Source organism: Ranitomeya variabilis, chromosome 5 (assembly GCF_051348905.1).
Source record: "Ranitomeya variabilis isolate aRanVar5 chromosome 5, aRanVar5.hap1, whole genome shotgun sequence".
Classification (NCBI taxonomy): domain Eukaryota; kingdom Metazoa; phylum Chordata; class Amphibia; order Anura; family Dendrobatidae; genus Ranitomeya; species Ranitomeya variabilis.
This window is the reverse complement of record NC_135236.1, coordinates 160,326,349-160,346,774: the sequence shown is the minus strand read 5'-3', so window position 1 is coordinate 160,346,774 and position 20,426 is coordinate 160,326,349. Positions and strand designations below refer to the sequence as shown.

The 20,426-nt window shown below is 39.2% G+C and overlaps 1 protein-coding gene across 6 annotated transcripts in view; it reads left to right on the top strand.

The window, feature by feature from the left end:
- Positions 1-20,426, top strand: part of NTRK3 (neurotrophic receptor tyrosine kinase 3) — a 1,046,838-nt gene that overhangs the window by 301,535 nt on the left and 724,877 nt on the right. For all 6 annotated transcript variants that reach the window (XM_077263445.1, XM_077263443.1, XM_077263444.1 and 3 more), the window contains exons 3-4: positions 4,963-5,037; positions 14,639-14,710. In XM_077263445.1, the coding sequence (XP_077119560.1) occupies positions 4,963-5,037; positions 14,639-14,710 (147 nt within the window). The remainder of the gene's footprint in view (positions 1-4,962; positions 5,038-14,638; positions 14,711-20,426) is intronic.

Below are 20,426 nucleotides of genomic sequence, written 5' to 3'. Positions count from 1 at the left end.
CCGTTTAATAAGAAGATGAAGTGCTTCTAATCAGTGCAGAAGGAGGAGAAATCAGACTCTTCAGTCTTCTGGCTTCTCTCTGTCCTGGTAAACCCCTGACAATGTGCTTTATATAGTCTGGCCTCTGGCTTTCTGTTTTTTGTCTGAGTTTTTCCTACCCTCATACGTTTTTGTTTCATAGAACCTTTTATGAAACTATATGTAATAAAATTACTATTCTATTATGATATAGTGTATAGTATCTAGTTTGTGTTATACAATGTGAGAAAGGTTGGGTACTGTGCTACTTACTATGATTGGCCCATTTATCACATTTTTAGGTTTCCTATTCCCTGTACTAGTAATACATGGCTATAGTTGTAACACTGGGTATCTCCTGCACTGCTGCATATTTGACAGGTTAGTTCTTCAGGGAATAAAGTATAATGATGACAGCATTTTGAAATTGCAGAATAAACCACTATTAGCTAAGCAAAGGCTAAGCAGACATTTTCACTACTAGGCCAAAGATGACAGCTCAAGGACTTTTTTCCATAAGTAGAAAAGCTTTCTACCAATAAACAAGACTGCAATTTAAGCTGTCAATCATACTATCCATCATCATGTATATACACTCAGTAATAGAAATAATTTATTTCCACACCTTCTATCTATTCTAGTTTCTATATATTCTGATATGTTTCAGCCAGACAGGAGAATATGGGGTTAATATGTATATATTCATTAAGTGAATATATCTTTTACAGGCTCGTAGGAGTAAAACTCATTAATTTTTTTCCAGCCCTCACCAAAAGACGCACACCACAATATTTAACACTTCAGTGGATGGTCTGTTTGCAATTTGAGATGTAGGTTTCAATATAGCTGTTTTGTCATGGCATCTTCCAGCAGATTTATAGATTTGCAGCACACAGTAATTTATCACATCCTTCTAGAGATTTTCTGTCATATTCTATAATTAATGTATGCGCCGAACATCATAATTTCTTCCCAGCATGACTACTGTTGCACATGCACACCTCCATGAGTCAAACTGTGTACACGAGCTGTATGTAATAGTGTGAGTGCTTTTAATATATAAATCTAGATCACATTAACCATTACCCATACCCGAAACAGGCAGCAATTTTGTAAAGTGACACAACATTCCTGCATTCAACAAACGTAAGACCCCCAACACGATAGCCAGCTGCCGACTAAATGAGAGACTCTCTTTTGATTACCTCCATACAAATAAACATACGGCTTCACCGAATGTTCATCTGTTTTCAAAAGGGAGGGTAGAGAAAGACACTTTTAGACGGCTCTTTTGGTTTATCTTCTGAAGAAAGAAAAGGTTAGGCGTTAAAACTCAAACTGTCAATATCCGACCCTTATTGTCCCAACATCATCTATCAGGAGAGAGTTAGAAGGCACCATACACATTAGACTGTTAGATGTTCCTGCCAATACTGGTAGGCTTTGCTGATATTAGTCTAATGTGTATAGGACCCTTAGGCTACCTTCACACTAAACATTTGCTCCTTTAATTTGGCCTTGTAAAATTGGCATGCATTTTATGCCTTTTTTAAACTGACGCAAACATGGTCTATAACAATGTTGTGCAATAATTCTTTATGAAAGGTGGTTTATGGGAATTTGATATTAATGGTCTATCCTTAGTATTCGCCAGCAATTTTCAGAATATTTGAGAATTCCACCACTCGTGCCAGTATATTGTTCATTTGTACATTTTGTAGTGCTTGTGAGTGCCTATTACAGCAGTGTGCCTGGTAAACAATGCAGGTGTCACTTGCCAAAGTGCTGATGCCCCTTCAAACAGCTGATCATGAGGTGATATTGATGGTCTAACTTAAAAATTAGCCATCAGTATCAAAGTCCCAGGTAGCCTCTTCAAGAGCAAATGATGTTATATTGGTTTATAGGTCTAGATCATTAAAGTGTTATATTCTAGATTATTGGACATCCATAGGTAGCACAATTGCTTGGCTATTTTTTAAACTCCCACATATGTTAATGGAGAAAGCTGTGCATGTATTGCCACTACTCTTCTAAAGTCAACCAAGAGTGGGATGACAGAGGACCTAAAGGTCTAAAATGTTATAGAGCCATTCCCTGTATTTTTAACTCCTGCAGCCAGGATCATGGCTGTAGAGAGTGCGGAGACAGTTGTTACACCAGATCCCGGAGAAGGAGCCAAAACATGGCTGCAACCATCCAGAAATTCCTGGACAGTCTGTAAAAATAGGGCACTTTTTTCACCCTTCAGTAACAAAAATTTGAAGCTGAAGAAACCTGTACATATTAATATGAATGTAATTATCATCATTTATCTGGTCACAGTGAATGCAGCTGATGCCTACATACCAGAATAATGGGATATAAACATAAATCACTCAGAATCTCAATGATTTTTTAATGTTCTCCTATGTTCTAGTAAAAAAATGTTGGCTGTCTATTATTTCATGATTTTTTATGCTCCCCAGAAAAAAAGTAAAAAACTAAGTTGGAGACCCTAAGCCCACATGACTTAAAAGAATAAGTATTATAAGCAGGACTTTGCAGGTGGGATGCCTTGGGTTCCAAAAGCTTCAGGTTATACCTCTACCTTGAAGGAGATGTAGATGTCTTGGAGACCATGACTGATGGAGTAACGTTGGTGGCCAGGGGATCTTGTGAAACAGTTTTTTCAGCAATGGATACAGCTAAGACATTTCTGAATAAAAATGTTAACAGCTTGATGGAGAATAAAATGTAAATACTTACTATATATTAACAGGTAAATTTTCAGTTTGAGACAGGCAGATCTAATTACTGAGCAGCCTTTTAACCCAGACATTGCATAAATGATTTCATAACAAGTCATACCAATCTGAAATACCAACATGCTCTATAATACACATATTTACATAAAAGAAGCAGCTATTGCGTGGGTGGTAGCAAGAAAAAAAGAAAAAAAATGACAAAGTTAAAAACATCAGTGCTTGCTCGCGCAAAGCTCATCAACATGTGCGAGGAGCATCTTAAGCCCCTAAGCTAGGCAGCAGACTGGGATGTCAGCACATAAGGAATTGTTTGGTTACGGGAAGATGTTCATGCAGATGGGTGGGTGATGAGACAAGGACAAACACTCTGGAAATGTATGTGCTTAGATGTGTGCAGTATTCAGAAAAAGACTTCTTCCATTACAGAATATTCTTTATTATGTGACGAATATGTAAATGGAAGACAAGTAAATCACACGGAATCATAGTCCAAGCAATGGTGTGCAGACACACATGTTCTACATTCTCCCTTCGGTGACTTGTATAAAAAGTCGTCTTACCAACAGTTAAGATAAGATATATTTTTCCTGTATCAAAGAAGAATCAGTGATTTTTAAATGGAGCATACAGGTTTCTGGTTGGATTGACTTTGGAATTGTTGAATTTAATTAACTTGGTTTATAATGCACTAACTACAATATGTGTGAGTAGGCCATCTACTCCTACTTCTATACTCTGAGACAGGAACTAGCTGCCCTACATCTGTCAGTGGTACCAAATTAGCAATAATCAGTCCCTCAGATGATTCTCCTCCCTTCCTTTCTCAGCTATGCCTTCATTGTCTCTTCATTGGCTACATTACTCCATGCTCTACAACACTTTATTTTTTTTACCAGTTTTGTTTTGTATAAAATCTTGGTCATGTCCAAGTAAACACTATGGACCCTTTAAACAGTTTTTTTGGTGGGCTTGCCAAGAATTGGAAATCCATCAAGGGAATCTGTCATATACAAAAATTCTATTTATCTGCAGATATAGAGTTAGTCTGCAGGTAAAGAGCATTTAAATACTGTGCGGTCAGCTTACTGGTGAAAATGAAATTATTAGCAGAAGCCTCTTGCTTCAGTCACCAATCACTATACCATAAGCACGTCTGTCAACACCTCCTGGTACTTTAATTGACAGCCTGCCTTGCCGACATATGAGGCAGAGATGGCTGTCAGTCAGTGTGCCAGTGGATGATTACAGAGTCTGCACTGTATATTTAGCAGCGACTGTTAACAGCTCCCGATGACTAAAAGGGAGCGGCTGCAGGGAGAATATCACTTAGCTTTCTCCCTGTAGCTGTTCCACCAGTTAGCTGGCCAAACAGGATTTAAAACATTATTTACTGGCATATTAACACTATATCTGTAGGTAAAGAGCTTTTCTGAGTGTGACAGGTTTCCTTTAATATTGATCATTAGGAAAGATCGGACCCATGGATGTTCGAGTTCGTTGGGTTCGACCGAAATTCAGTCCACAGTTCAAATCAGGTAGCAGAATTGTATCCGAACCTGAACCCGATAGAAATCAATAGGAACCTGAACTTTGGTGCTGGAAAATGGTTCTCTCTCCTCTCGCTCTATCCTCACGGAACTATTAAATGAAATTCCTTGAAAAGTCCGAGTTCCGGGTTCAACACCGGATTCTGGATGTCCAGCACAAATCCCGAACATTACAGTTCAGCTTTGCACATCTCTATGGATGATCTATTCTAGGTATAGGCCTTTCATTTTAGAAACCTAGAAGCCTCTTTGAAGCTATACCTTTTTAATGTGAACATGAAATGGTATCAGTGTTTTAGAGGTTTGTTTTATTATCAGAAGTGTGTCACTAAGAAACCACTAAACTTAAAGGTTTTTTTTTTTTTAAAATGAAAAGTTCAAAACTAACATTAGTGAAAAAAAGAAATAACTTCAGCATGTTTTTCCATGAGTTTCTAAAAGAAAAGTAAAATGTTAGACTTTCATCACAGAACACATAAACTGAATAAGTTATGATAAAATCACTGCTTTAAACTTTCATGTAAGAAACAATAATCCTTTCACATTTACCGCCCACTTATAAATGTTACTCACCACCTTTTAAAGATTGCGGTATAATAAGGTAGTCACGTTTTGATGATGACTAACGGCAATGTTTCTTTTTGTTACAGACACATAGAAAACTGGGAGGATTTACAGATTTTGAATGTACTGGACATGGAACTTTACACTGGAATCCAAAGCCTGTGAGTTCTCGATTAATCCATCTGAATGAACATAATGGTATAAAAAGTGTTACTAATGTGTATGCCTCGAAAACCAATGATATGAGGTTGTCATGTGTACTGATCAGGACCACTCCATGTTTAATAATGTCAAGACCCTTATTCAGATGTGGGTAAAAGACTAAATGTTATATAAGACTTTACTGTTGTTATGTCTTTGCAATCATTATAAAGAAACATATTCTAATTAGTGATGAGTGAATATAATCGTTACTCGAGATTTCCCGAGCATGCTCAGGTGTCCTCCGAGTATTTTTTAGTGCTCGGAGATTTAGTTTTTCTTGCTGTAGCTGAATGATTTACATCTCTTAGCCAGCTTGATTACATGTGGGGATTTCCTAGTATCCAGGCAACCCCCACATGTACTTATGCTGGCTAACAGATGTAAATCATTTGGCTGCGGCGAAGAAAACTAAATCTCCGAGCACTAAATAATACTCGGAGGACACCCGAGCGTGCTCGGGAAATCTCGAGTAACGAGTATATTCGCTCATCACTACTTCTAATCACAAAGTTTATGTCAACTTTTTTTTTCTATAACGTCACACTGGACTCGAATTGCAGTAACCATGCAATTTTTAAAGCACCTGTGACTAGGTTCAGGGAACTTAGATAGGTAGCACCACTCCAGTACTGGAAAAAAATGCTAGAGTCGTGCTTTAAGATGACTTATGTATTTCTGTGCTGCCTAAAGCTAGAAGTGAAAGGCTGTTCCCATCATGATGGGATATCACTAGGACTTCTTTTTAATTTTTACCCTCCAAGCAGCACTCCAGACTCCATTCAGTTGAATAAAGCTATGCTAGAGTTCCCTGCCCAGTAGGTGGGTTGCGGTTCCACTGGCCAGGAAAGAACAATAGAGGGGACTACCCCTGCAGCCCATATCATGATCAGCAGATTCCCACACCTTTCAAAAAGTTATATAGTCGCATATCCAAGCAATTTAGCATCAATATTAAGATAGGAATTCCTTTTTCACATGCAAAACTTTGAATAAATGGTTCAGAAATTATTACTGGTTTGGTTGATCATTCTATTTGGTTGATTACATGTACTGTTATGAAAGTAAAGTTCATCAAGCACACTTATGAAGATGCAATAGCAAACTTGTAAAAAAAAAAAAAAAAATTAAACAGGTTTGCCAGGACTTAGATATCGACTTCCACTCCTGTATTGGCTAGACATACACTAGTGAGCAAAATGGTCACAATGTTAGGTCGGTTTCACACATCAGTGGCTCCGGTACCTGAGGTGACAGTTTCCTCACGTACCGGAGACACTGACACACGTAGACCCATTAAAATCAATGCATCTGTGCAGATGTCATTGATTTTTTGCGGACCGTGTCTCCGTGTGCCAAACACGGAGACATGTCAGTGTTCGTGGGAGCGCACGTATTACACGTATGAATCTAATTCATGATTAGAGTCATGAATATGTGGCTCCACCTCCCATAGGGGTGGAGCCGCCTATTCATGACTGTAAATGACTGTAAATGAGCGTACTATCCCGTCTGAGGTCAGAAAGGGGTTAATATCAACAATTGTCTAATAGCTACTGTAAATTACACCATTTGCTGACTGTTCTTGCCTCTTGTCCTCTGTGTGTTGCATCTGGACACCTGCATTACATTTGGCGTAGTTGACAGGACGCAACATTCAAACAATTGCTGTGGAGAGAGCTTGGCTCTGCGAGGCAATACATTTCAATTGAATGTGCATCCAAAGACACATGTTTAACTGAAAAAAGGCATTGCTGTGGCAAACCACAATTGTCAAGGGTTCTACGGGGCCTGCAGGCAGCATGTGGCCCGGGGGATGCGTGCTTGAGACCCCTGATCTAGAGATAAGATTCTGATTCAGTTGAAAACTGGAAGATTAGACAAGCTTACTATATTTTTTGCTTGTTTGGAAAAACAGGGTTTAATGTGATTAAATAAATTCTATGTACAACATAGAAATATATATATATAAAATATTGCATTAAATACTAGCAAACAAAAAAAGTATTTAATTATTAACCAAAAAAAAATATTTGAAATATACTTAAATGTTCAATTAAGGAACTTCGAAGATGCCCAGAAGGTGCCCAGATTGATAGGAGTTCGGCTGTGTATGAAAGTGACTGGTTGACAGTTCATTTTAATAACTAAGCTATCATGCATGATGTCTATACATCAGCTGTTATACAGAAGGGGGCTGGTTCAGTCATTAAAATGAGCAGTCAGCCAGACCCCTCATAAAAAGCTCAGGTCACATGGAAACATGAGAAATCCTGTCTTGTGTCAGAAACAAACCAAAGAGAACCAAGAGGTTGTAGCTAAATATCAGGGACACCTTAAGATGTGAACTATATTAGTAATTGCATAACTAACTAATTGAGGCAGATTTTCCTTTTTTTACTGGACAACCCCTTTAATTATGGTAATTGAACACATTCTATAGTTAACCTGTAAATGAATTAAGCCTAGCTTCCAATTATGTGAGTTATTGCTTCCTGTCACAGCATGAATAATCAAGGTTCCAATGCTGTATTCTAATTTCCTCCCTCCGTTCTTCCTCCCATCTATGTCTGGTGAGATCCATGGGAGGCTTCTTTAATTGGCAGAAAGGGCGCATATTCCAAGCATGGACTTTCCACCATTCTTTATATTGTTTGAACATAGCATATCCAGAGATCAATCCTCTAAAAAAAATCCGCAAACAAATAAAAAGTGTTGTATGTTGTAATTCTACAGCCTGCTCCAGCCAAACGTATTGATAGGCTTCAGTGCTCGAACTTGTGAGAAGCAGAATCTATGGCGATGGCCGCTGAGAAGCCTATGGGCAGAGAGTAATAGATGGGGTTGCTAGCTGTTTCAGGTGGAGGGGGCGATATTAATAATTAATGAATGCTTTTTCTGAATCATTTGCTTTTATGTAATCAATTATGAGCGCTATTTGAAGCCAAATGAAAGAGCATTCGTTATTCTAGAGATTGTTATAATGCCCTACTGCTGCGGCTAATGGGATCCATTCTGACAAATTTGCTCAGAATGGTCAGCTATAAGAGTGACAGTAATTAACTTCATTAGGTAGATTGACTATTGAGAATTTAGATGTCTGGTTATTTGGAAATTAAAATGCAAAATTTCTCTATTGTCTTGCATATGGTGTGGCGGGGAGGGGATATGCAATCAAGTCCGCATTTAATGTAACGTTGCTCTGCGGATCTTAAACTGATGACTTTTCTTTATTCTTTTACTATTTTTAGCTTGTGTAGAGAGAAATCCACACCACAAAGTATGGATTTCACATGTGGGTTTTGTTGCTGATATCTGCAGAATTAAATAATCTTCAGCAAATCCAACACATTTAATGTCTTCTAAGGCATCTAATACGTATTACTGGGGCACTTATGCACCCTATTAGGGATGATGTCCCAACCATGAGTCTAAGGACCCTAAATGATGGCTTCTTGGATCCCTCTAAGGCTTCAATCAGACATCAGTGAGTCACACAGGGGTTATAGCTGTGATTTTCAGAGATAGACCATGTACCTATTATTTGTTATGGGGCTGCTTAAACGGCTGTGGTTTATTTGCGGACCGAATGATCCACAAAATCACGGCAATATGTCCGTTTTTGAACAAATGATGTAAAGTGAATGGATGGCATCAGAGTATGATACATGTGCTGACCGTGATTAACATTGTAATGAGTAGATGGTTTATAGTTTATTTATATATTTTTTATCCATGAAAATTTTCTGTTGGTAAAAACTGACGCAGTGATCAAACAATGATGAAACTTGGCTCCAAACCACCGATGAACAACAGTCCGTGTTTTTACATATGAGAGAAATGAGGTCTTGATCTGACACTTTAGGTTCTTAGATGTACAACTGACTCAGGACTTGTATTCTCAATGCTATTCACAACTGGAGCTGGCGTAAGGCAATACGCACAGAGCGTCATTTTCAGGGGATTATGTCCGGAATACAACTGAACAAGTGCCCCATAAAATGAACTTGGTGCACAGTAGTTTTGTTCTGTCTTATGTCACTTCTTCTGTCCTCTTCAGAGTTCGGAAACATTGAAGTGGTTAATATAAACTGCATGTTCATTTTTCAGGCAGCTTGAGAAAAATCTGTTTGTAGAGTAAAAGATGGAGTCTTCATAGGAACGACGGTAAAAATGCCGACGAAGCCTTTAAGAAACATGGTCAATGGCTTTTCCCTGAATCGGCTTTACCTGGAAAAACTCAACTTTGCCAGGCCTGCAGTTTAACCCGCAGATTTAGGTTCCCCATTGAAATTAATAAAATCAGCACCAAAAAAAGGATCTTTACAAAGGAAATTGACCTTGTTAGGATTCAAAAACCCAAGGAAGGCTAATTAAGTACTGATTCTGTTCTCCAAAATCTAAATGTAGCATTTAGATGAGAATAAGTTGAAGCTCATCCAATTTACTTGTAGTCTAAAATGCTACAGATATTATGTGTGGAAATTCCGTCTGGAAAATTTGCACCAAATGTTTGAACCAGTTTTTAATGGGATAGTTCCCTTTCATAAGACCTTTGCCGTCCATTTCAGTTTGTTGAAGAAAAAAATCACCGCACTTTACTTACCTTCCCCAGGTCCAGTAGTGTGTCTCTGGTGCTGCCTTGGTCTCTATTTTTCGCAGTGGTTGCAGTGGTGACGTCACTTTGGTATCACTGCAGTCAATCACTGATCTCATCAGCTTGTGCAATCTGCATTGGCAAGGCCGCTGAGCTTGGTTATTGGCTACAGCGCCATCAGTACTGTGGCTGATGCGTAATTACCGGAGCTGCATCAGAGATACAGCACTTCACTGCGGGAGTATAAGTAAGGTGTGGTTTACTTTATTTTAAGACAAACTGAGCCACCAAGCAACAGTTTTTTGAAAGGGAATATGCAAACCTTTAAGGATCATACAATCCTATGAATATAGGGCATAGTCAAAGATAATGAAAAGTTTGTGGTGTTTCAAGATTGTTTTCACAATATCTACTTGATTGGAAACATTCCGTGGCTGAAAATCTAAACTAATCTATCAATCTGCAGCCTAGGGCAGAGAAAAGACATATATGGTTCTGTGATTAGATAGTAGAGGATTGTCTACACTGATACATTTCATCAAACTACAGTTATGTTAAGTAGGACTAGGCATGCGTAGAATATCAGTCTTTGACATCAATGAATACGATAGATTTTATACTGCTTGATTATATGGATATCAGTTGTCAAACATGAAGGTTCACTAAAATATTGTATATTGAGGAAATAATGCATTTCTAGTTATGTAAATGGTGTAAGTGCTTTGGAATAGGAAATTTCACTTTATATGCTTAAAATGATCCTGATTAGTGATGAGCGAATATACTCGTTACTCGAGATTTCCCGAGAATGCTCGGGTGTCCTCCGAGTATTTTTTAGTGCTCGGAGATTTAGTTTTCAATGCTGTAGCTGAATGATTTACATCTGTTAGCCAGCATAAGTACATGTGGGGGTTGCCTGGTTGCTAAGGAATCCCCACATGTAATCAAGCTGGCTAAGAGATGTAAATCATTCAGCTGAGGTGAGGAAAACTAAATCTCCGAGCACTAAAAAATACTCGGAGGACACCCGAGCGTGCTCAGGAAATCTCAAGTAACGAGTATATTCGCTCATCACTGTTACTGATACCTGACACATGCTCCCCGATCCATGGAATGTGGCTGTATGATTTCAGCCAGGTATGTTTAAATGTGAAACGCTGCAATGTTTCAGAGAAGAGCATAGTTTAAAAGCCACCCAGGACCAAGCTGCATGAGAGTCTATTCGGGCCGATGGGTCCCCGGTGGCTTCTTACCGTCCACTTCCTGGAGTGACAGGTCTCTCCCTCCATGCGTGTATAGGTAGAGATGGCGGGGGGAAAATGCCGGGAACCAACCTGTCTGACTAGTCTACAATGAGACTCGCTCCCCGGAGACTATTATACCATGTTTTCACTGGAACGCCACAGCACTTAGGAGTTGCACATATTGGGCTTGTTAGCGACAGGGTCTCTTCTCACTCAGGTATTATGAATTAGTGATCATAAAGTCACAGTCTGGCACACACAGATCGGGCTGCAGGAACCAGCTGTCAGGTTCCTTGTAAATTCTTAGGAAATGTAGATATTGGAGCGATTGTGTTGCATCCAGCGCGTCTCCATGGAACACAAGTGATTTATTGCAGATGAACATTATGCAATAATACTTGGTCAATGCTCCAAGTAAAATGCTTTAGTTGCCATATGAGGGTAGGCAACCGAGGGAAACATGCTCTTCTCACCTCAAATATAAAGTTAAATCTCCAGTAACAAAAAGTAGAAAATCATTGACAAGAAAGGATCCAATCAGTGCTGATTGCAACTTTAGGCAAAAAACACTGCTTGCTAAAGAGCCAACGTTGTATCATTTCACATAATTGAGCCTGAACACAAATCATGTTTACAATGGCTCATGGCGGGAGACACCACGTGTGGCGGCTTACAGCGTAGTCGCCGGAGAGGCAGAAACAGACCAAAGATGATGAAGGCAAAAATCAACACCTTGTTTCTTCAAAGCAAAGCTACAAAGGATAGCTAACATGATAGGAACTGCTGTATGGATTGTGTGAAGAAAGTATCTAGAATTAAAGCTCGTTCACTGCACTTACTGTGTTCCCATTTGAGCGCAACCTTAAGGTAACAATGAATAGTATTTATCTGTTATAACACTGAAAAATATATACAGATTTTTATCCATGTCCATTTAAATACAGATTTGCTCCTCTGTACCAATTTTTTGCAAAGAACTGCAATTTTTCATGGTACAAATTCAATACATTAATGTGACAAGCTAAACACACAATAGGTTGCAATTCACTTAGCAACCACTGGGTGGCAACTTATAGACACATATAAAGTAAACATCTTCCAATAGGGTATTGTAAAATCAGTTTATTTTAAAAGCTGGTCCTCTTGTGTCATACATCTTGGGATATGTTAAGCCAAGGAATATATATATATATTAGGAAGGACATATCCTTAATTATGGGGTTAACCTTTTTTTTCAGTGAAATCTGTGGCACATATATAGACATGTACCAATATCTAAAAGGCTAAAGAATCATAAAAGGCAAAACATATCAAAAGAAAAAAGTACAAGGCAAATATCTGAGCTAAAACCACATCTTTATTAATGTATCTAGAATGAAACACGCAGACATTATTACTAATCATTTATTAGATATTTGGAGATTATACAACAATACAGGCAAACGGGATGGGAAAACACCTGGACAAGAATATATGCCCTGCGATTTCAATGTCTTCCATAAGATGGCAGTGTATAACATCACACAACAAAAATAAATCCAAGGGATTTAAGGGAATTTATCAGCAGGGTTTTGCTATATAATCCGAGAGCAGTATAATGTAGCCACTGAGAGCCTGATTCCTGAAATATGTCACTGATTAAGCTGTGTATTGCAGTTTTGATGTAAACAGTGTTTTATCGGAAGGAGATGAACACTACAGGACTACAGCTCAGGTGAGCAGCAGTCAAGCTAATCTGTGTAACCACGCCCCCACTATTGAGTAGCAGCTTGCTCAATGTACACAGGAATCTGCCAATCAGTGGTGTGGGTGGGGTTATGCACAGGAAGCTGCCAGTGATTGGTGTGTAAGTTGTTATACACAGCTTATCTCTTAGCTCCGCTGCATTTGTATCAGACCAAACATGTATTCTATGAAAACTACCAAAGAAGCCCAGTAAGTGATACATCCCTGGAATCAGACTTTCTTGCCCTATGTTATGCTGCTATCAAATTATATATCAAAGTGACATAGGGCAGAACAGCAAGGAGCCAGGGGCTCACTGCACCCAGCTGGCTTTGCAATGCTTATAGGAGTCAAAAAAGTGAAATCTGTCTCTAAGTCTGCACCAAAACCTGTAAGTGTGCATTTGTTTTTGTATACTCTACAGTAAATTGCTGTGTGTGAACATATCCTTATAGTAGTGTCATGCACATCTACATACACTGTAAAATACATAGTGCATGTACATGTTTATTTTGGGAATTATATATACTTTGTTCTGTATCATGTTCTGTATATAGCCATATGGACGTATGCAGTGACAGCATAAGCAAATTTTATGCTTACAAATGTAGCTTGCACTAGTGGCCCAATGGGTGGTGCTCTGTATATTGTACCATTTGCATAGCACACTGCTAAATGAGGGGTGGACTGCGCTATGATAACAACATAGCACATCACACCGTTAGGTTAAAAATGACAATATCTGAATGCTCTGCTTCTGCTCTGGTGCAATGTTCTGCGGTTTTGTTTCTGCATTGAATTGCTTTACTATTTGGGCACTGGATGGTAATATTGTGTATAACAGAGGTTACATTGGATGAATACCCTATTTACCAGAGCCCTTTAAAGTTTGTTTAGGAACTTTATTTTCTAGTCCTACTGTAGCTGGGTCAGGCAGCTGAACACTATAAAGAGATAAGTGTGGATGCTGCATTTGCTATATTAATTAGTATTTATTATTATTAGTATTATTATTAAAGAGTGGACTGGTATTTATTTCAGCCACTTTCGTGCAATATCTGTAAATATTTGTCATTGCTCAGTTTTGGGATTCAATCCGGTGGTCTGGTGCTGCGTGGTTGGTTTCCCTATCCAGTCTACTATTTATCGCTGTCCAAATGCTGATGGTTTATTTTGACTTGATTTTCCTTTCTTCGCTGGATTTTCTCCAGGTGTTTTCCATTTTCCCTTTCGGCTCTGTCATATCACATTTTGGGATGGGCTTTATTTGTTCACCTTTCACTTAACTCACTTGCTGGCTATATTTCCATATAGATTGGTGACTGGAGTTCCAGCTCCTCAGGTAGGGGTTTACCTTGTCTGGTAAGCCCCAGATATTTTTCCTGCTGCAAATCTGTAAGTTTTTGTTCCCAGTACCTTCTTTTCCACATTTGGGGGTCTGGGAGGTTTTACTTATTCTGTTTGTTTTTTGTCTGTCTTATTTAGTCCTGTCTATCCTTTGTGAACGTGTTTTAGTTTCTCACCCTGGGTTTTCATGTCTCCCTGCATGCTTTCTTCTACCTTTGATGGATTGTGTTGTAGACTCCCCTCTGGTTTCTCAGAAATCCGTTGACAGCCAGGTCCCAGGAGGTGTATTAACCTATGCGGCTAGGGCCTTTTCTAGACTGTACAGGGACCAGTTGCCGGACCTGTAATTGCACTTGGGCAGCTTCTTCCTAGTGCATTGACACAACCCTAATGCACTTTCAACCTGATTTTCAAATGGTTTCTATACTAAATTTCTTTTGACTGGCATATTAGCTGCCATTATAAAGATATAATTTCTATTGAGGTACACAAGCATATACAGCCATTCCACTACTTCCATATGTAAAAATGTGCTGACAGGTTCCCTTTAACAAGCCTATTTTAAGCTTTTTTTCTTATTCTGCATTTACAGCTTTGATTTCAAAATGTTAATATCTGATAATATAATATAATGTAATTGTCTTGCAGAACAATCATGAACTCTGGACTGAGAACTATACAACCACGAGCGTTTTCCAAAAATCCACATTTGCGCTACATGTAAGTAAATGTATTAATTTTCTCATTGGCAGGAAAATTACTTACTGGAAGATGCTATATAGTTACATTTTTTCTCACATACTGTGTATGGGGGTGAGGAGTTTTGATTATGATTTTTCTGCACCTTGTTAACCTTGTTACTAGTGTTGAGCGATACCGTCCGATACTTGAAAGTATCGGTATCGGAAAGTATCGGCCGATACCGGCAAAGTATCGGATCCAATCCGATACCGATACCCGATACCAATACAAGTCAATGGGACTCAAGTATCGGACGGTATTCCTGATGGTTCCCAGGGTCTGAAGGAGAGGAAACTCTCCTTCAGGCCCTGGGATCCATATAAATGTGTAAAAGAAAGAATTAAAATAAAAAATATCGCTATACTCACCTCTCCGACGCAGCCTGGACCTCAGCGAGGGAACCGGCAGCGTTGTTTGTTTAAAATTCGCGCTTTTACTTGGTTACGTGAAGTCCCGGCTTGTGATTGGTCAGGGCGGCCATGTTGCCGGGACGCGGACCAATCACAGCAAGCCGTGACGAAATTACGTCACGGCTTGCTGTGATTGGTCCGCGTCCCGGCAACATGGCCGCCATTAACCAATCACAAGCCGTGACGTCACGGGAGGCTGGACACGCGCGCTTTTTAAAATGGGCGCGTGTCCAGCCTCCCGTGACGTCCCGGCTTGTGATTGGTTGCGCCGCGGTCAACCAATCACAAGCCGGGAGGCTGGACACGCGCGCATTTTAAAATTTTAAAATGGGCGCGTGTCCAGCCTCCCGGCTTGTGATTGGTTGATCGCGGCGCAACCAATCACAAGCCGGGACGTCACGGGAGGCTGGACACGCGCCCATTTTAAAATGCGCGCGTGTCCAGCCTCCCGTGACGTCACGGCTTGTGATTGGTTGCGTCTCCCATGTGACTGCGACGCAACCAATCACAAAGCCGGGACGTAATTTTAAAATCCTTAAGGACCTGAAATTACGTCACGGCTTGCTGTGATTGGTTGCGTCGCCCATGTGACTGCGACGCAACCAATCACAACGCCGGAACGTAATTTTAAAATCCTGAAGGACCTGAAATTACGTCACGGCTTGCTGTGATTGGTTGCGTCCCGGTCACATGGGCGGCACGCAACCAATCACAAGCCGGGACTCACGTAAAGGAAAGAAAAGCGCAAATTTTAAACAAAGAACGCTGCCGCTTCCCTCGGTAAGGTGCAGGCTGCGTCGGAGAGGTGAGTATAGCAATATTTTTTATTTTAATTCTCTCTTTTACACATTTTTACATTAATGTTGTTTCGATACCGATACCTGATATCACAAAAATATCGGATCTCGGTATCGGAATTCCGATACAGCAAGTATCGGCCGATACCCGATACTTGCAGTATCGGAATGCTCAATACTACTTGTTACGTATATAACAAAAAACCTTAAAAGCTTTTTTCCATCTTATTTTCACTTCATGTGAGAAAGCGTTCTCTCTGGTCATTGAGGGAGTTGGATTCTTCTCTGCTGCTTCTTTAATATTCCAGTTGATCTACACAACTAAAATGTCTTTATTTTTAATTTCCGCTCACGAAGTTTTCCAGTTTTGTCACCTGAATAAGTGATCAAAACGCGAATGATTATCTCATCATTGCAAAGCGCCAAACAGACCGTTTACCTATCCCAGGACACATAAAAATTTCATTAACTTTTCTAGTTCCTTTTTTTCCCACAAATGATCACTCAAAGTTGAAATACAAGAAGAAAAAAATGGATTGTTCTCTTACCTGCTGAGATATTGAAGGATTTATGTCACTACAGAGTGTAGTTTCCATTCTGGCGGGGCTGAACTTAGAAAGAAATTGTGTAAAACTGTAGAAAGCACTACTATGTCTCCGAATATAATTATTATGGATGATATAGCTGACATGATTTATAGATAGATAGATAGATAGATAGATAGATAGATAGATAGATAGATAGATAGATAGATGGAGACAGACAGATAGATAAATGATAAACAGACAGACAGACAGACAGATAGATAGATAGATAGATAGATAGATAGATAGATAGATAGATAGATAGATAGATAGATGCAGACCAAAAGTTTGGACGCACCTTCTCATTTAAAGATTTTTCTGTATTTTCATGACTATGAAAATTGTACATTCACACTGAAGGCATCAAAATTATGAACTAACACATGTGGAATTATATACTTAACAAAAAAGTGTGAAACAACTGAAATTATGTCTTATATTCTAGGTTCTTCAAAGTAGTCACCTTTTGCTTTGATGACTGCTTTGCACACTCTTGGCATTCTTTTGATGAGCTTCAAGAGGTAGTCCCAGGAAATGGTCTTCCAACAATCTTGAAGGAGTTCCCAAAGATGCTTAGCACTTGTTGGTCCTTTTGCCTTCACTCTGCGGTCCAGCTAACCCCAAACCATCTCGATTGGGTTCAGGTCTGGTGACTGTAGAGGCCAGGTTATCTGGCGTAGTACCCCATCACTCTCCTTCTTGGTCAAATAGCCCTTACACAGCCTGGAGGTGTGTTTGGGGTCATTGTCCTGTTGAAAAATAAATGATGGTCCAACTAAACGCAAACCGGATGGAATAGCATGCCGCTGCAAGATGCAAAGCACAGATTTCCACTTGTCTAATGTCCATTCCTTGTGTACTTTAGCCCAAACAAGTCTCTTCTGCTTGTCACCTGTCCTTAGCAGTGGTTTCCTAGCAGCTATTTTACCATGAAGGCCTGCTGCACAAAGTCTCCTCTTAACAGTTGTTGTGGAGATGTGTCTCCTGGTAGAACTCTGTGTGGCATTGACCTGGTCTCTAATCTGAGCTGCTGTTAACCTGCGATTTCTGAGGCTGGTGACTCGGATAAACTTATCCTCAGAAGCAGAGGTGACTCTTGGTCTTCCTTTCCTGGGGCGGTCCTCATGTGAGCCAGTTTCTTTGTAGCGCTTGATGGTTTTTGCCACTGCACTTGGGGACACTTTCAAAGTTTTCCCAATTTTTCTAACTGACTGACCTTCATGTCTTAAAGTAATTATGGCCACTCGTTTGTCTTTACTTGGCTGCTTTTTTCTTAATAATAATAATAATAATCTTTATTTATATAGTGCCAACATATTCCGCAGCGCTTTACAGCTTAACAGTTTCAAACACAACAGTCATAAGTAATAACGTTAGCAATACAATAATTAAAGCAAAATAATATGACCCTGCTTGTGAGAGCTTACAATCTACAATGAGGTGGGGGAGATACAAAGTACAGGTGTGTATTTACAATGACGTATTTACAATGATATTCCAGCCATCTTCAGGGGGTGGGGGATAGATGAGGATAGTGAATGGGCTACACACACACACAAACATAAAATGACTTTGATTAGGGAACGTGATAAGCTGCTCTGAACAAATGATTTTTTAGGGAGCGCCTAAAACTATGTAAATTGTGGATGGTCCTAATATCTTGGGGTAGAGCATTCCAGAGGATTGGCACAACGTGGCAGAAGTCTTGGAGTCAAGAGTGGGAGATATGGAACAGTGCAGTGGATTTTTTTTGCCATAATAAAAATTCTATCAGTCTATTCAGTAGGACTCAGTAGGATCAGCTGTGTATTCACCAGACTTCTGCACAACACAACTGATGGTCCCAACCCCATTTATAAGGTAAGAAATCCCACTTATTAAACCTGACAGGGCACACCTGTGAATTGCAAACTATTCCTGGTGACTACCTCTTTAAGCTCATCAAGAGAATGCCAAGAGTGTGCCAAGCAGTCATCAAAGCAAAAGGTGGCTACTTTGAAGAACCTAGAATATTAGACATAACAAAAAAGTGTGAAACAACTGAAATTAAGTATATAATTCCACATGTGTTAATTCATAGTTTTAATGCCTTCAGTGTGAATTTACAATTTTCATAGTTATGAAAATACAGAAAAATCTTTAAATGAGAAGGTGTGTTCAAATTTTGGGTCTGTACTGTAGCTAGCTAGATAGATAGATAGAAGATATTCTGAGCCAAAACGTAGCCATTTTGGGCAGTTAAATAGCCATTTTTTTCACTCTGAACTGGTGTGCTGCCTTCATTTTTTTGTCTGTAGATATGAGATAGATAGATAGATAGATAGATAGATAGATAGATAGATAGATAGATAGATAGATAGATAGATATGAGATAGATAATTAGTTAGAGCCTACAAGAATGATACACAGCCTGATGTACGAAGAACAATATAATAATTTATTAGATACATGATTAAAACATACAATTACAAAGTAATGTGAAAACAAGAGAAAAAGGGTAAAATGAACCTCATACAGCGCATAGTCAGGGGTAATTAAATATCACAGTCTCCTAATGTCAGAATGACTATGATAGAGCATAATGTGTGCACATTATAAATACATGATAGATAATATATGGCTCAAATAAATTACAAATTACACAAGCATTATTTAATGTGCTTATTAGTGGGCCCAAAAGGCCACAAGTAAATATACACAATTATATGCACCCAAAATTAAAAAAACATTAGATATAATGACAGAGAATGACCAAGGTAAGGAAATAAATACAGATAGATGGTAAGTATTTATGTGGACGTGTACCATTATATCCATCAGCTCTGATTAAGATTGTGGTCTGCGATCGAAACACGTCGCCTTTCTCTCATTTCTGTTGATTTTTTGCCTTTCAGTGCCATGGAATTATTTATAATTGTCTAAATAGAACATTAGAATTTTATCTAAGGAGCTGGAATTGACCTTTTTTGCTTTTTCAGTTCACCTTATACAGCATTGTGCTCAACCACATAAAGGAAACAGTTCCAGTTACACAGACACTTTTCAAAGACAGAAGTATGGTGTCATATGCTGGTTAATAACAATATTAATCCTTAATTCCATATAGTTTTAAAACCGAGTGGAGCACATGGAAACAAATGGACAGCAGCGATTTGGAGCCAGCCGGGTGCTTCTTCCTGGTGAGGCGTATGGACGTTCTCCATGTGTAGCCATGTGCTCCACGTTCTGCCCCATGCCGTTTGTAAACCAAAGATTGAGCGCAGCTTTCGTAAATGGAGACTTTGTTTTCCAGTAACTAATACACAATTTCTTCTAATCTAATCTAATCTAATAAGTGTTCCCTATTATGTTACGCTTTGTATGGCCACACATTGATTTTTTTCTTCTAAAAAGTCTAAAGACTGAACATAGAGAATTACAATTTAAACATTCATAAACATGTCCTCATGAACGGGCACAGCCATTTAATTGAATTGGATATCAGATTTCAGAAGTTCATAAACTTTACTACTTTTGGTTTTAAATTGCTGTTATTTAGGGCAGATGAGAGGTTTAAGGCAATGCAGCATTTTGCAAGTCTTTATAAAGCCTATTACAAGACTGAATGTGATGCCTACGCATAGTACCAGGGGTGCAGCTTGACGGCAGTGACAGATATCTTTTCTTCATTTTTTTCATGTACTTACCATATTTTTCGGATAATAAGATGCACTTTTTTCCCCAAAATGTTTGGGAAAAATGGGGGTGCTTCTTATAATGTGGATATACCTTACCGTTACAGTTGCTGCAGGCCACAGGCTGGGATGAGGGGGTGTCTGGTGGTGCTGCAGGTGCCCGGCGCAGTGAGGTGCCACGCGGTGCTGCAGGGGTGTCCGGCATTGCAGCGGCTGAGATCTCATCTCCC